Raw genomic sequence first — 19,988 nt, forward strand, 5'->3', positions numbered from 1 at the left:
GTGCCCTGGTACCCCCTGCTCTTCCACTGGAGGGCAGAGCCGAGGGTCAGGTTCCCCACCAGGCCAATTTGGCTGGCCTCTCGTCTTCCTGCTTATGAAAACAGTCCGAAGAAAGCTCCGTCTGTGGGTTCCTAAGCCTCCTTTCCCATAGAATCCCAATTTGCTTTCCTGCCCTCTGTTGATCGAATCAGTCCCAGGAGTCCACAGCTACTTTGCCACAGTAACCATGAAGGAATACTTTGGGGAAAAAAAAAAGGAATAAACGCTACCACAAATGGGTGGTGGTGGGGTCTTCACTGCAAGGCTTGGCTACTCAGACCTTCCAGAAGCCTCTTGCTCAGTCTTGGTGCCTTCACTTGGGGTCTGTTGACCAAGAAGAGGGTCTCAGGAGAAAGCAACTTGACTGCCTGGGTGAGGATCTGCATCTAACAGAAACAGCGGCTCCCAGGAATCGTCTTTGAGCCAGGCTGAGAAGCGAGCTGGGAACTGGTGCTCGTCCACCCCTGGGACCCAGTTCTGGGCTCTCTCTCTCTCTTCCCTCCATTGCATCACACTTGCACACTCACACGGGCATGAGACTCTCTGAACATGGGTTGTAGGAAAGGAAAAAAAAGTGTCAGTCTTTTAGTCTTGTCCACCTCTTTGCGACCCCATGGGCTGTAGCCCGCCAGGCTCCTCTGTCCTCGGGGATTCTCCAGGCAAGAATACTGGAGTGGGTTGCCATGCCCTTCTCCAGGGGATCTTCCCCACCCAGGGATCAAACCCAGGTCTCCCGCATTGCACGCAGATTCTTTACCATCTGAGCCACCAGGGAAACCCTGTAGGAAGGGAGGGGATATTTAATTGTTTAACCACGAGTCGCTCACTGTGCAGGTACATTCCTATACCTCATTGAACCATTGCAGTTTTGGGTCATGATGAGTTCCATTCTACAGGGGACAAGACTGAGTCTTCCGGAGCTTGGCAGAGATCACTTGGCCAGTCACAGGCTGAGTCAGGAATCTGTGCTGTGGCTCAGATTGTGTCTTTCGGCTACACACGCGATTTTCTGTGCAGTGTTTCTCTGGGCTGTCTTCTTCCTCAGCCCTGGCTGGCCCTGGTGGTTCGGGGTGAGGGGGAGGTCAGTCACCTCACGTGATCACCAGCCTAGTCCCACCCTGGATCGGAGTGAAGATTTTCACTTGAGCGTGTCTCTGAGCAATGCCATTTGAAGCACAGCTTCTGCTGATAAGCGTGGGACCATCTGCTTGGCACATCTCGAATTTTTTCAGCAGTGGGAGAGCAGCTCTGATTTCCTCAGAGAAGGCAGGCTGCAGCCTGCCAGGAGGGGATGTGGGCACCGGGGACCCTGCAGGCGGGCAGGACAGCGGCGCCCAGGACGTGAAGGTCCAGCCTCGCAGCCGCCACCTCTGACTCTCCCTGAGTGAATGGACCACGTGAGCCTGCACCCCGGTTTCTAATTGCTCAGCTGACCTTGACAACCAAAGTAAGATTTTTCCATCTTCTAAAAGCTATTGCCCGGGCCACTCTTTCTGTGCTGGTGGTTTTGATAGTGTCTTAGGTGTCCGCTTTGTGTTGCCAAAAACCTCTCTCTCCTCCTGCCTTTGTTTTGGAAAATGTGCTTCTAGTGCCGCATTAACTGTCCCTGGACGTCGGTTTTCAACTTTTGGGGTTGAAACTTCTGCACTAACTTTTTCTTTCTGACTCGTGACAGGGGGCAAGAATCTTGGCAAGAATCTCCGTCCACAGAGTCAGTGGTGGACTGACTCGGAGGTGGTCAGGGTTGTTTAAGGGGATGTTATCAAGGATGAAGGAGTTGGGGTTTGAAGGGGTTGTTACCGTGTGTCTGCTTCCTCCGGGGACATCACTTGGCTGGACGCAACCTGGGTTGATTCTCCTCTGCCTTGCTCAGAGGGCACTGGTGTGTTAGTGGTGGTGTCTGTTGCTTCTCAAGTCAGGGGGGCAGCCCATGGGTGGCCAGCTTCTGTTGAAAGGATTCTCCTGCTCTTTGATGTGAGTATCTTGGCAGCATTTCCCAGGCAGGGCGGGTAGGGGGAACTGGAGAGAGGGCATGCAGGATTTTGTCCGATCGCTATGCAGAGTGCAGGGAGAAGGTGGTAAGGAGCCCACCACTAGGTATCTTGACCTTGGCACCGTGACATTTGGGGCTAGAAACTCTTTCTTGTGCGAAGCTCTTCAGCGCCTCCCAGGATGCTGAATAGCATCCCTGGTCTCAGCCCACTAGGCACCAGTTCCCTCCTCCTCTCAGTGTCACCATCAAAATGCCGAATGTCCCCTCAGAGATAAAATCGCCCCAAGTCCCCCCACTTGCGAGATGAGTGGTCTAAGGTGACCTTGCCATACCCTTGGAAAGGGAGTGAGGAGTTTCTGCTTCTCCGTGCAGACGGCTCGAGGGAACGAAGCATTTAATACAAGGACAGATGTCCCCGCCGGCACATTCCCATCAGATCCGGTACCTGCCATGGAAATTCCACCTCACGAACGGGTTTCTGTTTGTCCAGGTTACTGCGCACACATGCAGAGGGGAGCACGTGCCCTTCTCTCTGGAGCTGCACTCCCGGAAGGTCCAGCCTGGGGTCAGGGCTCTCCTTTCGGTTGCCTAGGAGCATGCAACGTTTCAGATGGCCTCCCCTGGACGCTGGTTGGCTTTTCACTCTTTTTCTTTTTCCTTTTCCTTTCCTTTCTCCTTCCTTCCCTCCCTCCATCCCTCTCTTCCTTCCTTCCTAAGATCTCCATGGTAGCCTGAGAATTCAGGACTAGGGGAAGACCGTCGGCAGCTGAGTGGGGAGGGGGGTATGGAAGAAGATGCTTTTTTTCTTAGATTTTTAGAGAAAACTTCAGCAGGCATCTAAACAGAGCCTTTAAAACTCTGCCTTCTACCTCCTTGAAGCTGGAATGCCCCCCTGACTCTGCCTTCTCTCATCTCTCTTGCTATTCTGTCACGCTCACTGCCCATCTGTTCATTGAGAAGTAAATGCAGGTAGCAGTTTCGAGTAGACCTGCCAGCCCACATCCTTAAACATCCATGGAAACCACCACGCTTGTTTTCTCTGCTTGTTGACTTATGATCTCAGTCCGGCCTGTCCACGAGACTTGTACCAGCAAAATGCTTTTCAGTCTCTAGCTTTTCTGACACCCCAGGCTTCTGGAAACGCAGTGAACTATGTGCCAACTCTGCGAAGAACCTGGGGTTCAGAGGGGCTAGGCTGCTTTGTTTAGGACTCACACCTGTGGTCAGTTTGAGTGAAAGCGTGGCTCTCAGGCAAAGCAGGATAAGCAGACAGAATGCCCAGTCACCCCTGCAACATAATTTGAACAATGTCCGATCTTTTTTTTCTGAACATTTCTTTTGCATTCAAATGCTTTACTGACTATGATTCTTTTATGTTTGCGGGAGGGAGGTGGGTGTTATGTTCTATCATAGCCTGGTTCATCATCAGTTCAGTTCAGTTCAGTTGCTCAGTCCTGTCTGACTCTTTGTGACCACATGGACTGCAGCACATAAGGTTTCCCTGTCCATCTCCAACTCCCAGAGCTTGATCAAACTCAAGTTCATCAAGTCAGTGATGCCATCTGACCATCCCATCCTCTGTTGTCCCCTTCTCCTCCCACCTTCAATCTTTCCCAGCATCAGGGTCTTTTCCAACGAGTCAGGTGGCCAAAGTGTTGGAGCTTCAGCATCAGCCCTTCCAATGGATATTCAGGACTGAGTTCCTTTAGGATTGACTGGTTTGATCTCCTTGCTGTCCAGGGTATTCTCAAGAGTCTCCTCCAACACCACAGTTCAAAAGCATCAATTCTTCAGTGCTCAGCTTTATGGACCAAATCTCACATCCATACATGACTACTGGAAAAACCATAGCTTTGACTATATGGACCTTTGTCAGTAAAGTAATGTCTCTGCTTTTTTATATGCTGTTTAGGATTATCCTAGCTTTTCTTCCAAGGAGCAAGCGTCTTTTAATTTCATGGCTGTAGTCACCATCTGCAGTGATCTTGGAGCTCAAGAAAATAAAGTCTCTCACTGTTTCCACTGTTTCCCCATCTATTTCCCATGAAGTGATGGGACCAGATGCCATGATCTTAGTTTTCTGAGTGTTGAGTTTTAAGCCAGCTTTTTCACTCTCCTCTTTCACTTTCATCAAGAGGCTTTTTGGTTCCTCTTCACTTTCTGCCATAAGGGTGGTGTCATCTGCATATCTGAGGTTATTGATATTTCTCCCGGCAATCTTGATTCCAGCTTCTGCTTCATCCAGTCTGGCATTTCGCATGATGTGCTCTGCATATAAGTTAAATAAGCAGGGTGACAATATACAGCCTTGACGTACTCCTTTCCCACTTTGGAACCAGTCTGTTGTTGCATGTCCAGTTCTAACTGTTGCTTCTTGACCTGCATACAGATTTCTCAGGAGGTAGGTAAGGTAATCTGGTATTCCCACCTCTTTAACAATTTTCCACAGTTTTTGGTGATCCACACAGTCAAAAGCTTTAGCGTAGTCAATAAAGCAGAAGTAAATTTTTTTTCTGGAATTCTCTTGCTTTTTCTATGATCCAACTGCTGCTGCTGCTGCTGCTAATTCGCTTCAGTCATGTCCGATTCTGTGCAACCCCATAGATGGCAGCCCACCAGGCCCCTCTGTCCCTGGGATTCTCCAGGCAAGAACACTGGAGTGGGTTGCCATTTCCTTCTCCATGTGATCCAACAGATGTTGGCAATTTGATCTTTGGTTCTTCTGTCTTTTCTAAATCCAGCTTAAACATCTGGAAATTCTTGGTTCACATACTGTTGAAGCCTGACTTGGAGAATTTTGAGCATTACTTTGCTAGCATATGAGATGAGTGCAATTGTGTGGTAGTTTTAACATTCTTTGGCATTGCCTTTCTTTGGGATTGGAATGAAAACTGACCTTTTCCAGTCCTGTGGTCACTGCTGAGTTTTCCAAGTTTGCCGGCATATTGAGTGCAGCACTTTCACAGCATCATCTTTCAGGATTTGAAATAGCTTACCTGGAATTCCATCACCTCCACTAGCTTTGTTCATAGTGATGCTTCCTAAGGCCCACTTGACTTCACAGTCCAGGATGTCTGGCTCTAGGTGAGTGATCGCACCATTGTGGTTATCTGGGTCATGCAGATCTTTTTTGTACAGTTCTTCTGTGTATTCTTGCCACCTCTTCTTAATATCTTCTGCTTCTGTTAGGTCCATACCATTTCTGTCCTTTATTTTGCCCATCTTTGCATGAAATATTCCCTTGGTATCTCTAATTTTCTCAAAGAGATCTCTAGTCTTTCCCAATCTATTGTTTTCCTCTATTTCTTTGCATTGATCACTGAGGAAGTCTTCCTTATCTCTCCTTGCTATTCTTTGGAACTTTGCATTCAGACGGATATATCTTTCCTTTTCTCCTTTGCCTTTTGCTTCTCTTCTTTTCACACCTATTTGTAAGGCCTCCTCAGACAACCATTTTGCCTTTTTGCATTTCTTCTTCTTGAGGATGATTTTGATCACCGCAACCTGCACAGTGTTACAAACCTCCATTCATAGTTCTTCAGGCACTCTCCATCAAATCTAATCCCTTGAATCTATTTGTCACTTCCACTCTATAATTGTAAGGGATTTGATTTAGGTCATACCTGAATGGTCTAGTTGGGTCTCCCTACTCTCTTCAGTTTAAGTCTGAATTTTGCAATAAGGAGTTCATGAACTGAGCCACAGTCATTTCCTGGTCTTGTTTTTGCTGACTGTATAGAGCTTCTCCATCTTCAACTGCAAGGAATACAATCAATCTGATTTCGGTATTGACCATCTGGTGCTATCTACATGTAGAGTCGTCTCCTGTGTTGTTGGAAGAGGGTGTTTGCTATGACCAGGGTGTTCTCTTGGCAAGACTCTGTTAGCCTTTGCCCTGCTTCATTTTGTACTCCAAGGCCAAACTTGCCTGATGAGCCAAACAGTATGAAAGATGGCTCATCATGGCTGGTATGAAGTGGTGGAACCTGAGCGGGGGAGGAACACCCATCGGGGAGCAGCCCAGCTGGGGTGAGGGGGGTGGTGGTGATACGGCAGGACAAGGAAGGCGTCTGTACTGCAGGGGAGGGAACCTGGGGCCAAGTTCAGATCTTCTGTTGAGGGGAGAAGTATGTCCCAGGGCAGGAGACAGTGGCAGTGTTAGACATAGGAGAGTGTTTACCAGTAGGTGGGTTGATTGAATAGGTAAATGCGTTGAGAGTAATGGGAGCCAGGTTTCTTACCATCAGAGATAGGAATTACAAAGGAGAAGGGGAAGAAAACTAAACTGAACTCAGCAATGCTGGATCAAAATTGGAGACACTGATGTGAATTCATTGGTATTCAATGCATATGTAGAAACTTACCAAAGTATGGATGTCAGTCTCTATATGTATGTATATATGTATTCATACACATATATTCCTTAGCTCTGTCCCCCGAGAGTGCCTGGGAGCAGTGATACCGCAATAGCACTGGGTATACACAGTACCCAGATCTTGGCTTCTATAGCCCCTTCTCTGCTAGGAGGAACCAGGGCTCCTTGAGAAAAGTCTACTTCAAGGGACTGTGCAGAGAACATACAAGGTGAGTAGTACCTGGTAAAAAATCCAGGGTTTTTTTTTGGCTTGGAAGGCTAAAGATACCAGAGGAGGTATGGAACAGCCTTCTCATACTGTTCATTGGGTTCTCAAGGCAAGAACACTGACATGGTTTGCCATTCCCTTCTTCAGTAGACCAGTACAGTGGCCACCTGATACAGAGAACTGACTCATTGGAAAAGACCCTGACTCTGGGAAAGATTGAGGGCAGGAGGAGAAGGGGACAACAGAGGATGAGATGGTTGGATGGCATCACTGACCCAACAGACATGAGTTTGAGCAAGCTCTGGGAGCTGGTGATGGACAGGACAAGCCCGGCGTGCTGCAGTCCATGGGGTTGCAAAGAGTCGGACGTGACTGAGTGACTGAACTGAACTGATGGGACAGCAGGGAAGCTCTGATTTCTGTTTTGGATCAGCTGAGGTTTGTGTGCTGCTATGAGAGGCCCAGTTAAAATCTCCAGGGCTATTATTAAAAGCGTCTGATAGTCTGGAGAGATGTCTGAGTTAGAACTGTCGATTTGGACTTCATCGGGATATGATAATAGTTGAAATGAGGGAATCACATGAAACCACCCAGGGAGTGTTTATAGAGCAAGAAGAGAGGAGGGTCAGGGATGGAGCCTGGTGACCCAAAGAGAGGGTGAGGACAGATCCAGGAAGGGAGACAGAGAAGAAACTACAGAGAGGCGGGGGGAGCCCCAGAGGGGAGAAATCACCTCCAGGCAACGGCGTCATCTCCAGACCACAGCGTGCAGATGCAACAGCATCGCATAACACACTCTGCATTGCGTCTGGGCGGGGTGGGTGTGAGAACTATGTCATATCCTAATCCCTTTTGAGGGGACTTGTCTAAAAGCTGCTGAATGGATCACCTTGCTTTCATTGTTTTCTAATAGAGCTGTTGATAGTGGTGATGACTGTGGTCACTCCATTTTGCAGAAGAAATTAGTAGGATGAGCAGAAACTGAAAACAACTCATCCTTGTCTATTTGTATTGTTGTTCAGTGTTTGGCATTGGGTAGGTGGTGCTTTAATAAATAAAAATATACCCGCTAATGAGTAATAACATTCTTTGAGAAACAAAGAGTCCATCCCTTGGAACTTCAAATAAAAATCTTTACTACTAATCACATCAATTGCGGTAATCACTCTGGTGACATTAAGGCGATTGTTAAATGTCCCCAAAGTTTAATTTGCCACTTAACGTGGGTGAGTGAATTTCACACACAGATGAACTATTGACAGAAGACTGGAGTGGGGAGGAGAAATTGTGCCCAGTTGAACCTGGGCAATGTAGGGTCCATTTCTGGCGTGGCTGCTAACTAAGTGTGTAATCTTGAACTAGTCATGAGCTAGATTCCTCACCTGTAAGATAAAAGGTGGTTTACAGTATCTATAGAATCCTTGCAGCTTCTGAACCTCAGTCATCAGCAGAGTCCAGGCAGACTTGTAACAATGGTTATTGTTCAGTTGCCCAGTCCTCTTCAATTCTTTGCAACCCCATGGACTGCAGCACATCAGGCTTCTCTGTCCCTCATTATCTCCAGGAGTTTTCTCAAATTCGTGTCCACTGAGTCAGTGAGGCCATCCAACCACCTTGTCCTCTGTCATCCCCTCCTTCTCCTGCTTTCAATCTTTCCCAGCATCAGGGTCTTTGTAACTGTAAAGAAGCGCTTTTAAGAAAACTTCAAGCTGTATCTTACATCTTCTACCCCAGTTTCAGAGGAAAGAATTTCTAACATATATGGCAAAGCATTATATTTACAAAGAATTATTGCAGCTCTGTAAAAGAACATGAAAAAAGAATCTGTCAAAGAAGAAATTCAAATAACATGAAAAAATATTCAAACTTATGAGAGATCAAATAAATGCAAATTAAAGCAAAATGCCTTTTTAATCAGCTACCAAAGTTGGGAATTTTAAAACGTGGAGATGTGGGGACAAAAAATATATATATGCTATGGGAAAAAAATCTTATACTGTTGATATCAGTATAATTGGTACAGTTTTGGGAAGACAACTTGTTAAAATGTTTTAAAATCTTGAAAAATATTTATACTGTTTAATTCAGCAGTTCCACTTTTAGAAATATGTCCTAAGGAGATGATGAGAGACATGCACAAAATTTGTATCCAAGAAAGTTCATTATAGTTATTTGTTATTTTGAAAAATAATGGTGAAAAGTCAGAAGCAACTGGTATGTCCAAAGTTAAAGGATTGTTAAAAATAAATAATGGTACATCCAAATAGTGACAATTAAGGTTATGCTTTTCTAAAATATATGCTGACAGAGAAAATGTTTACAATATGATACTGAGTGAAAAAAAAAGAAAGCAGGCAACCACAGACTATAAAATACAGTCTCAATTTTAAAAGACAGTGTATGTGAGATGGAGAAAAAAAAGACTAAAAAGAAACATCCCCAAAATGTTCAATCAGGTTAATTTTGAGTAATGGTTTTATGTGTGATTTTTTTTTTCTTACTAAATTTTCCGAATTTTCTTCAGTGAACAAAAATATTGTTTTATAATTAGAGAAAAAAGCAATGGAAAAATGTTAAATCCCCCCATTTTGTGTTAAGATTAAACTGGCTACAAAAATGAGCCTGTCGGGGGAGCCCTCGGGTCCTTTGGGGCTGTTTAAGCCACACTGGTGGCTACTTGACTTCACCTGGACTTGGAATGTGGAGACCACCCAGTGGTTTCAGCCCAACATTAGCAGAGTCATAATTAGGAATTAAACAAGTCTTTGGAGGAAAAAAATAAAATCCTATAAAATTAGAGAATGTGATGACTTCTGTTCCTTAAGTAGGAAGGATTAGACGCAGGCTAGATTAGAAAATTTATAACAGAGAGGCTATAAAAGGTAAGGTCTTAAAAATAGGATTCCGCCCCAGGGCAGAGTGGGATGAGCTCAGAGAAAGAATCAGGAGCTCCCAGCTGCAGAATTGAGTTGGGATTGTATGTATCTCAGTCTCTCCAGCTTCTCTCTAGTGGTTGGCAAAATGAGGGGGGCTGGTTAGAACAGTGGTTTCCAGACTTTTTTTTAAAGTAGGAGACTGGAATTCAGGGGACCTGGATTCCAGTCGTGGCCATCAGGGGTCAGGATCCATGTGAGCTTTCAGGGCTTGATGCCCTGCAGGGCCTGGGGAGCAGTGGACTCAGAGCGGATGAGTGGTGGAGCCCTCTGAAGCTGTGTGATGCAGTGACCCTGAACCCTACTCCCACTGAGTTTTTCCCTGTAAAATGAGGGCAATATCTGCTTCCTTCCTTATGTTGACTGAAAAAAAAAAGAAACAATCAAACAAAACCCCCCAAAACCACACAACCTAAAAATGGATGGTGGTGTTCAGTTGTTAAGTTGTGTCCGACTCTGCGACCCCATGGACTGCAGCACGCCAGGCCTCCCTGTCCATCACCAACTCCCGGAGCTTGCTCAAACCCATGTCCATCAAGTTGGTGATGCCATCCAACCATCTCATCCTCTGTCGTCCCCTTCTCCTCCTGCCCTCAGTCTTTCCCAGCATCAGGGTCTCTTCCAGTGAGTCAGCTCTTTGTGTCCAGTGGCCAAAGTATTGGAGCTTCAGCTTCAGCATCAGTCCTTTCAATGAATATTTGGGACTGATCTCCTTTAGCATGGACTGGTTGGATCCCCTTGCAGTCCAAGGGACTCTCAAGAGTCTTCTCCAACACCACATTCCTAAAGCATCATTTCTTCAGTGCTCAGCCTTCTTTTTGGTCCAAGTCTCACATCCATACATGACTACTGGAAAAACCTGGACTTTTCCTACTGGAAAAATCTACACATCCATACATAACTACTGGAAAATAATAGTTATGCTTTATTTGGTGGAAAAACTGAGGACTTAAGCTTGAGACACAGCATCTCAGATCCCTCTGAGGGACTGCTTCAAAGGATAAGGGTGGAACCAGGACATATAGGAGCTTTTGCAGCAAAGACCAGGTAGATGGTACACCAAAAGATTACTATTAATTAAAGAAAACCAGGCATCTGAAGTTATGGGATTTAGTGCGTATCTGTGTATGACAAGAGGTAAGGCTGGGCTCGCTGAAACCACTCCTTTGATGTATATCTCAGCTATCTGGGGGCTGGATCCCATGCTTTTTCACCCTGAGTCTCCTCAGGTGCACCTTTGGGGGTGGCTTCAGCAGCTGACTGCTTGATGGTGGGCATCAGGCCTCCGTCCTGAGTTCCCTTGGGTCTTACCATCAACAGGGTGGCTGTAATGTTGTCATTTGACGGTTACAACATCCTTTGTTTACTGATAATGGCAGGCAGTGTCAGTATTTTCATTCAGACTTCTCAAGCCTCCCAAGCCGGATTGAAGGACCCAGAGCTGACTTGAAGGGAAGTCGCTTTGAACCCTGAAGTCCTATGAAGTGACGGCATTCTCGCGCTCCACCTGACGGCTGTCTCCCGGGGACTTGTAGGGAATAAGAGGGAAGAGAGGCTGGGATAGCGCTTCCCAGAATCATGCTGTCGCCTGCTCCACTCACATCTGTTCTCAAGCACATGGTGGGGTTTCCAGCCACCGCTGCGTTGCTGTGCTACCGACCACGTCGGGGGCACAGAGGGCCGTTACGACGCTCTCCCTCCAGTCACTGCGGATAAACATTGCTGTGTTGTGTTAGTTGCTCAGTCGTGTCTGACTCTTTGTGAACCCATGGACTGAAGCCTGCCAGGCTCCTCTGTCCATGGGATTCTCCAGGCAAGAATACTGGAGCGGGTTGCCACGCCCTCCTCCAGGGGATCATCCCGACCCAGGGATGGAACCTGGGTCTCCTGCATTGCAGGCGGATTCCTTACTGTCTGAGCCACCACTGCAGATATGATTGCCACCTAGAAATGGAGGTGCATGAAGAAGATGCTGTGTGTGTTGGACAGAGGAGCCCGAGGGACCAGGACTGGGTTGACCTGGAGACAAGTTACCCACAGTGGTTAATCCTGCAGTGCTATTACTGCCTCACATCTTCCCTGCTTTCTGAGTTAGATGGTCTTGTTAGCTAGCCGCACCCACCCTTTTATGCTCCTTATCCTTCCCGACCTCAAAAACCCTTGTCATCTCCAACCCAGCCTTGGAGATGAATGGTATCCAAAATGACCAAGGTGCCCGGAGGAAGAAAGATTTTGGGGCCTGATGAGCAAGTAGGACCAGCTGTATTCAAGGCACTTCTTGCTACCCTCTGCTATTTCACTTGAGAGACTGAAATTCAGTTTGGTCTGGTAAGTCTGGGAATGTCATTTTTAGTAACGTGCGCATTTAAGTAAAACCATGCTGTAGCAGATCAATTTGGAGGGTTATTGTTAGTTTTTAGTGAGAATTAGTTTTAATGGGACTTTTTATTTGCTTTCCAACCACATCATGACCAAAATCTGCCCAGGTATGGGATTCATGAGTTATACTAATCATCAGAGAACCTTTTATTAACTGTGGCTGCCTAGGCTCAAGATGGCGGTTTTCTTTCTTAGGTAACCAGGGTGCATTCTCAGGGCCATGGTGATGGGCTTTATTTCTTGGAATAATTCAATAAATATTTATTGAATGGCTATGCCAAGTCCTGGAGAGTCAGACGTGAATAATACAGTTTTGCCTTGGAGGAGTTTGTGGTTTAACAAGAGAGATGCAAATTTAACTCTATGGGGAGGAATGTCATGGCTATGGAGGTAATTAATGAGTAACACCAGAGTAGTGGAGGGACTATTAGAACAGGAGGGATGGCAGCCGGAGGGTCTGGGAGGGGCAGACTGGTGCAGGGAGCGAGGAGAACAGGAAATGAGGGGAGTGATCCCAGGAGGCTAGGCCAGAGACGTGAGACTGGAAGAGGAACATGTGGTCTCAGGTGACTTCTGCATCTGAAATTTATTTTTTCATTTTCATTTACAAAAAAATTTTATTGGAATGTTGTTGATTTGCAATGTTGTGTTGGCTTCAGGTATATAGCAAAGTGAATCAGTTATACACACTGCTTTTGGCAAATGCATAGTAACGGATGATGTTCTAAAGGTCTCGTATGTGTGTCTATTGTTATTATTTTTTATGCAGTTCTACCTATTAAAGGATGTAGGCCCTCAGGAGGGAGAACACACAGGTGGGCAGATCTGGAACCCACCCCTCTGCGTGTCCTCCCGATGCTTCATTCTCAACACACCACGAACCCAGTTGCTGGTTCCCCCAGCCACTGTCCCTCCTGCTCCTGATCTCAGCCACTAAGCATTTGTCTACACAGCCTCTTCAGACGGGAGGCTCAGTCCACTCACTGCCCCGTCTCTCACCCCCTTCGTGGACACAGGAACCTGACCAGCCTGCTCTGAAATGTCTCTGGAATCCGTTTGTTCCTCCAGCCAGTATCCTAGTTCTCATTTCTCACTGGGGCTATTTCAACCACACCTTACTGGCTTTTTGCTCCATCCGTAATTCCCTTCCATTCAGGCTGTAGACTGTGACCAGGGTAACCTTTCTAAAACATGGTTCAGGCCACCTCCCAGGCCTGCACTGAAACTTTAATGGCTCCAGAGTTTTGCAAAGGGTTGTGTTTGCCAAACCATGGCCCAGGATCCATCTGCATCAGAATCCCCTAGGTTATGAAAATTCAGATTCCAAGGCCCCAGCCCAGGCTTCTTGAAATTGTGGGGCCCTGGAATTTGCATTTTAAATAAGGAATTCTATGTAATTTTTAAGCACTACTGTTGGATAAGTATAACCTATAAAATAAATCTGATATTTAAAGAAGCATCATACCCAGGCCTTCACACTTCATTCCAGTTGTTTATTTGGACTGAAATATTGTTGTTTGGTATATAAAGCCATACCTCCACCCAGGGTCCACCAGGTTCCACAAACTCCAACATTCTGTGCCTCCTGCCTCCACACCTCTGCCCATCTGTTCTTTTCTTAAAATGCCTTTCTTTCTCTTCCTCAGCTAACAAACTCCTATTGATCCTTCAAGGCCCATCCCTTTGAAGCCTTCCTTGAAATCCTGGTGTGTGCTTGCTCTGATGTGATCACAGTCTCCTTTATCCCATTTCCCATACTGAATTAGTTTCAGTTCTGCCTGCCTCCCTGCCAAACTGTGCAAAGGTTGTGTCTTGTTTATTTCAGTACGGTAACTGAAACCTACGTGTTGGTTGAAAAATGAAAAAATCATCTATCTTCAGAGAGTGGATTTGGTTACGTGGGTTTGACTGTAATAGAAAAATGCAATCTGGTCTTCCGGGTTGAAACATCTTTCCTAACTGATTTTTATAAGTACACAAGAGCTCTCTTGGACACAATGAGAAACTAAAAGCTGAATGATGCTGTGGTCCATGAGAGATTCCAGCCTGCTCACCTGAGTCAGAAAGATTGTTCTTGTCCCTTTTCTTAGACATTTTGATTAGGTCCTGATTTTACATTTCTAGTCTTTGATTTTGGTTTGTGAAGTTCTTTTGGTTTTGTGATAGCCCTGCTAGACCTGCACCATCCAATATGGTGGCCACTGGCCACGTGTGGCCGATGTATGTGTGAAATGTGGTTGGTATGAGGAAAGATGTTCCATGAGAGTAAAATACACACTGGGTTCTGAAGACTTAATGTGAAAAAAGAAACTGAAGTAGCTCATTAATAATTATAAATCAATTACATGTTGAAATGAAATTTTGAACACATTGGGTTATATAAAATATTGAAATTCATTTCACTTGTTTCTCCTTATACTTTATGGCTCTCAGAAAACCTTAAATTATGCATATAGCTCACATTGCATTTCTCTTGGGCAATGCTGATCGAGACCCTTCCTCCCTCTGCCATTTTTTTGTGTTTCAGGTTATTCTGTTTGTTTCTTCTTTCCCCGCTGAAACACTATTACCACCACCATCATCACAACCACCATCACCACCAAAGCACCCAGCTCTGAAGTGCACACCATCCAACCATCTCACTCACCGCCCTCCTTACTGTGACTGTCTACAGACCCCTGGGCCGCTCTCTCAAATTCCTTGAAGATTTAACGCCTGGCTCACAGCCAGTTTTTTTTCTAATGATGCCCTGTATTCCAGTCCTATTTCCCAGTGATTTCAATGTCTATGTAGACAATTCTTCCAACACTCTGGCTCCAGGTCTTAATCTCATGTCAAAAGATATTGTCCTCCCCTTTCCTCTAGCTGCTCACTCCCATGGTCCTGGGCTACATTTATCAATACCAATAACCACATTTATCAATACCATTAATCAATACCAAAACCATGCCACCGCAGGCTTGGCTTTGGGCATCCCACTCTTCGACCCCTGCCTCCTATTTTCTGGTTCTCTACCTTCAGGACTCGGACCTCAGCAGTTAGTTCTCTGACACCGATGGGATCTACGATCAAGGGCTCCTGTTTCCTGTTCACCAACTGTCAACTCTCTCCTGGCCTCAACTCTCTCCTAATCTTGTTGAATTCCATAGTCTCTGTGCTTCAGTTCCTTTGGTCTCAGTTTCCTTTTCACCAGCCCGGTAGAACCCCAATCCCGGTTAAATCCAACTCGCCTCTTTCTGCACATTCACACCTGGATAGCTGAGCCATAAATGGAGAAAAACACAGGTGGTGCTAATCGTCTCACTCTAGATTCCTGAGCCCCAGTCCAGCCAGGCCCTGAGGTTTGCCCAGAAATCTTGCTTTTTGTACATTAACCCAGTCTTTCCGCCTTTCACTTTATTGCATCTTGTCGTCTCTCCTTAAACCTCCTCACTCTTAGTGGATGACCTTGCTCCTGACTTTGCTGAAGACAGAGATACTGTACATCCAGAAGAGAACTTCTTGCAACTTCTAACACGCCCTCTTCACTCTACCCAGCTGTCTGTACTTTAAGCCGCACACTCGGCCTTCCCCCCTGCTCTCATGAATAAATTATGCTCCCAGCCTCCCAGTTTCTTTTGCTTCCTTCTCCTCATCCCCCAACCCCTAAGCTTTGAAGTGCCCCAAGGCTCAGTCCTTGGACCGCTTCTCCTTTTTAATGACCCAGGTTTCATAGGCAATCTCATCTAGCCTCTTGATTTTATACCTCACCTGTTCTCGCTACACCTGCCCCAACCCCAGCTCCCAACATGCCCCAAGACAGCTCCATGTGGCAGTTGCATGATTCCCCAGCTCCATATGACCCCTCCCAACCTGCTCCCCCTGAGCATTGTCCAGACAACGAATGGCTAAAAGCCATTCTCTTTTCCTACAATAACTCCTGCCTCACCTGGTAGCAACTCAGATTGCATCTAGAACCTAACCACGTCTCGCTGCCTCCACAGTTACGCTCTGGTCCTCGCCATGGCCCCGGCTTTTCTTTTCTCTGTGGCGACTTATTCTGATGGAACATCTATTGGTTTGTTGCTGTTGTTATCGTGTATTGACTGCCTTCCACTGAAGTATAAACTCCAAGAGGTTGGTGCTTTGTCTGTTTCGTTCACTGCTGTAGCCCCATTCCTGGAACAGTGCCTGACCTGAAGTTGGCATTGAATACATCTTTGATGGACAAACTTGGGGAACACGGCTGTCTCACACCTACAAACTTTTAACAAAGCCCAGTCTGTACAGCGGGGCCATGGGATTGGAATTCTGGGCCTTGTGTTGGGCTCCTGAGAGTTTTGGAGTCTCTCCCTCTATGGTCTGATTATGAAACGAAAAGAGAATCTGCTCCAGGAAAAATAATTTCCAGCATCTCAGCAGAGCAACTGGGGGGAGTGTTGGTAAAGAGAGGGGAGCCAGCTCTGTGGGCTCCAGGATCTCATCATCTGGAATGGGACCACCACCCTGCACCTGCTCACAAAATAGCACGTCTTGGTTCTGTTCTGCCTCTGGTGAGGTCATGAGGAAAGGCGGCGGTCTACAAACTAACTTTCTTTTTATTTCTTGATTTCTGGCTGTGCTGAGTCCTTACTGCTGTCTGGGCTTTCCTCTAGTTGCGGTGATCGGGGGCTGCTCCCTCGGTTGCTGTGTGCTGACTTCTTATTGCAGTGGCTTCTCTTGTTGCAGAGCCTGGGTTTAAGGGCAGGTGGGCTCTAGAGCACAGGTCAGTAGTTGGGGCACACAGGCTCAGTTGCCCCCTGGCATGTGAGATCTTCCCAGATCCGAGACTGAACTGGTGGTCTTTGCATTGCAAGGCAGAGTCTTTACCACTGAGCCACCTGGGGCGCCCCTACCAATTAACTTTCTAAAAGTCAATTATTTTGCACATATAGGGCCCTGGTCTGCAAGGACAAAAAGCAGAGAACAATATTTTACCACCACCATCCAAAATAAAAAGCCAAGGACTCCATGAATAGAAGCAAAGAAGATGACCTCTGTGGGCACCTGCCTTTTCTGTTCCCCAGCAGCGGAAGTGGCTTATGTATATTTGTTACATAACAGGAAAGGGGGGGGGGATGTGCATACATTTATTTAGCAGTTCCTGAAGTGTGAGGGAAAATTGCTGATAATTGGTGTTTTGCAGTCTCAGATATTTAGCATTTTATTGGGCTTGGGTCAGTGCTTTGTTTACTAGCGGTAGTGTTTTCCGGCGTGGTCTGGCCCATGGAGCTTGGGGATGCAAATACATCTTGTTGAAATGCACCATCTGTTCCCCAGGGATGGTTTGCACTGCAGACCTGGTCTGAGTAGGTACATAGCTTCGTCACAGATATAGACTATAGGAAACACATACCTTCTAGTTGGTCACACTTCTGAACATACTGGCGCCCTAGTGAACCTATTTTTTTCTACTTGTCCCCTCTCAATCACCCATCATTTATGGCACTTTGTGCATTAAAAAGTGACAGCAACGGTGTTGCCCAAACATGTACTTTGTCTTCGAGTTTTAATGCGGTTAACTTGGCCAGGAGATGAAGGAACAGAAGATGAGATGATTTTCAAAACGCCATTCAGAAAGCTTGGGCCAGACCAGAAACGGACACCAGAAATCTGATCCTCTTGCTCTGATGGACCCCCTTTGGTGCTGAACCACAAGCAAGTAATCGTACAGAACAAAGGCTACTGGGGGGTTCCAAAAGGCCAGTAGATCAGTTCTCTCTTGGTGAAATGCCTCATTTTTATCTTCGTTGGAAAGAGCATTGTACAGTCTAGTAGACATATTCTCCTGTATGACATGAAGGTTACAAGCCATAGCTGAAATCTTTTACTGCAATTCATCAACCTTGATTTTCTTTCTAAACTTATTTACAGAAAACTACCCGAAGAACCCAGACTGAGGCCCCCTCATGGATGAGGCAAATGGGACATCATTTGTTGCTGAGGAGTCCTCCAACGCCTCAACCAGCGGGAACACCTCCGTCAGGGACCCGCGCCGGGAAATTCCCATCGTGCACTGGGTGATCATGAGCATCTCCCCGCTGGGCTTTGTTGAGAACGGAATCCTCCTTTGGTTCCTCTGCTTCCGGATGAGAAGAAACCCCTTCACCGTCTATATCACCCACTTGTCCATCGCGGACATCTCGTTGCTCTTTTGCATCTTTATTCTGTCTGTCGACTACGCTTTAGATTACGAGCTGTCTTCTGGCTATTACTACACAATTGTCACGTTGTCGGTGACGTTTCTCTTTGGCTACAACACGGGCCTGTACCTGCTGACGGCCATCAGCGTGGAGAGGTGCCTGTCTGTCCTGTATCCCATCTGGTACCGGTGCCACCGCCCCAAGCACCAGTCAGCGTTTGTCTGCACCCTCCTGTGGGCACTCTCCTGCTTGGTGACCACCATGGAATATGTCATGTGCATTGACAATGAGGGACAGACCCACTCCCGGAGTGACTGCAGGGCCGTGATCATCTTCATAGCCGTTCTGAGCTTCCTGGTCTTTACTCCCCTCATGGTGGTGTCCAGCACCATCTTGGTGGTGAAGATCCGGAAGAACTCGTGGGCGTCCCACTCCTCGAAGCTGTACCTGGTCATCACGGTCACCATCACCATCTTCTTCATCTTCGCCATGCCCATGAGGCTCCTCTACCTGCTCTACTACGAGGACTGGTCGACGTTCAGGAACTTACACCATGTCTCTCTTCTCTTCTCTACCATCAACAGCAGCGCCAACCCTTTTATTTACTTCTTCGTGGGCAGCAGCAGGAAGAAGCGGTTCCAGGAGTCCTTGAAAGTGGTTCTGACCAGGGCTTTCAAAGATGAGATGCAACCCAGGCATCCAGAAGACCACACGGCCACCGCGGCAACCGAGACTGTTGTCTGACCGGTGGAAGGAGATTGTGGACCAAACAGTGGGACGAAGATGAGCCGCAGTTTGTACTTGGGAATGCAACTGAATACCTCCTCAATATGATACAGAAGGACACCCTACCCCACATGCATGAGATGCGAGTTAATGCTGAGATTGTACTCTTGTGCTGTACCTTCTGGAAATGCCTGAATACGTGTCGAAACTTCATTCTTTCTGTAACTTCCAAAAAATTCCTTCTGTTCCTCTTCAGCTCTCCTGGAAGCATTTCCCCATGAACTATAAAGATTACTCCAGCAGGAAGGTTTATGGGTGTGTACAGGCAAAGGCACAAGTATTTGATGAACCTTGAAAAAGTAAAGCCATATTGTAGGAAGAACGTGAGTTTTGGAATCAGACTGACTCTGTCCTTTGCTGCTGGTTTGACCTCAGTTTTAACCCCCAGGGACCTCATTTCCTCAGTATAAAATGGTAACAGTAGTAGTCCATACCTCCCGGGCCTGTGGTGAAGGTGACACCGGAAGATGAGGTGTGCAAAGGGTCTGGTACACGTCAGTGTTGAGAAACATCCCTCTCTGTGACTCTTTGAAGTGGAAGAAGAAATACACATTTCTGTTTTGTAAAGTGTGCACACACTCCCACACACACAGCTCTGTCATGTGCAAATAATTGTTACATGTTTTTAAATGATGAATGTAATTTACAAAGGTCTCTGTCTGTTTGCTGCACGAGAACTCTTTGTGGGATGCCACCATCTGGGATGTTAGGACCCCCAACCGCCCTGTGCTGGGGCATCATTTCGGGTTGGGAGGGAAAGCATTTGGCCACCAGCACAGGAGTTCCTTGCGGCTTCCCTTCCCTCTCTGGGAATGCCTCATGTAATGAGAGTCTGTTTTGAAATCCTTTGCTTGATATAAATGTTCATGAATGAAATCATGAGGGTGATTGTGTTTTTGGAACCCCCCCTCCCTTCATGAAGAGGGTTATGTATTTATAGTCACAAAGTTCCCACTGGCACGACAGGCCAATAAATTGGGAGATGACTTGTTGGAACAAGGAATGACTTTAATGGGAAAGCTAGCAGACTGAGAAGATGGCAAACTAGCATCTCAAAAAAACCCATCTTCCCTCACTGGGTTCCTTTTATTTGCAAGAGGGAGAGGGGAGGGAC

The 19,988-nt window shown here is 46.5% G+C and overlaps 1 protein-coding gene across 1 annotated transcript; it reads left to right on the top strand.

Annotated features, from left to right (window-relative positions):
- The first annotated feature begins 1,359 nt into the window (after positions 1-1,359).
- MAS1 (MAS1 proto-oncogene, G protein-coupled receptor) lies at positions 1,360-19,739 on the top strand. The gene is made up of 2 exons (XM_043457439.1): positions 1,360-1,486; positions 17,820-19,739. Exon 2 carries the CDS (start codon positions 17,855-17,857, stop codon positions 18,830-18,832), a length of 978 nt encoding a protein of 325 aa, XP_043313374.1. The 5' UTR covers positions 1,360-1,486; positions 17,820-17,854; the 3' UTR covers positions 18,833-19,739.
- The last annotated feature ends 249 nt before the right edge of the window (positions 19,740-19,988 follow it).

This window comes from Cervus canadensis, chromosome 33, assembly GCF_019320065.1.
Source record: "Cervus canadensis isolate Bull #8, Minnesota chromosome 33, ASM1932006v1, whole genome shotgun sequence".
NCBI classification, from domain to species: domain Eukaryota; kingdom Metazoa; phylum Chordata; class Mammalia; order Artiodactyla; family Cervidae; genus Cervus; species Cervus canadensis.

What these genes read in the sequence shown, in the direction of transcription:
- MAS1 (XM_043457439.1), top strand. Translation starts at nt 17,855, where the DNA reads ATGGATGAGGCAAATGGGACATCATTTGTTGCTGAGGAGTCCTCCAAC.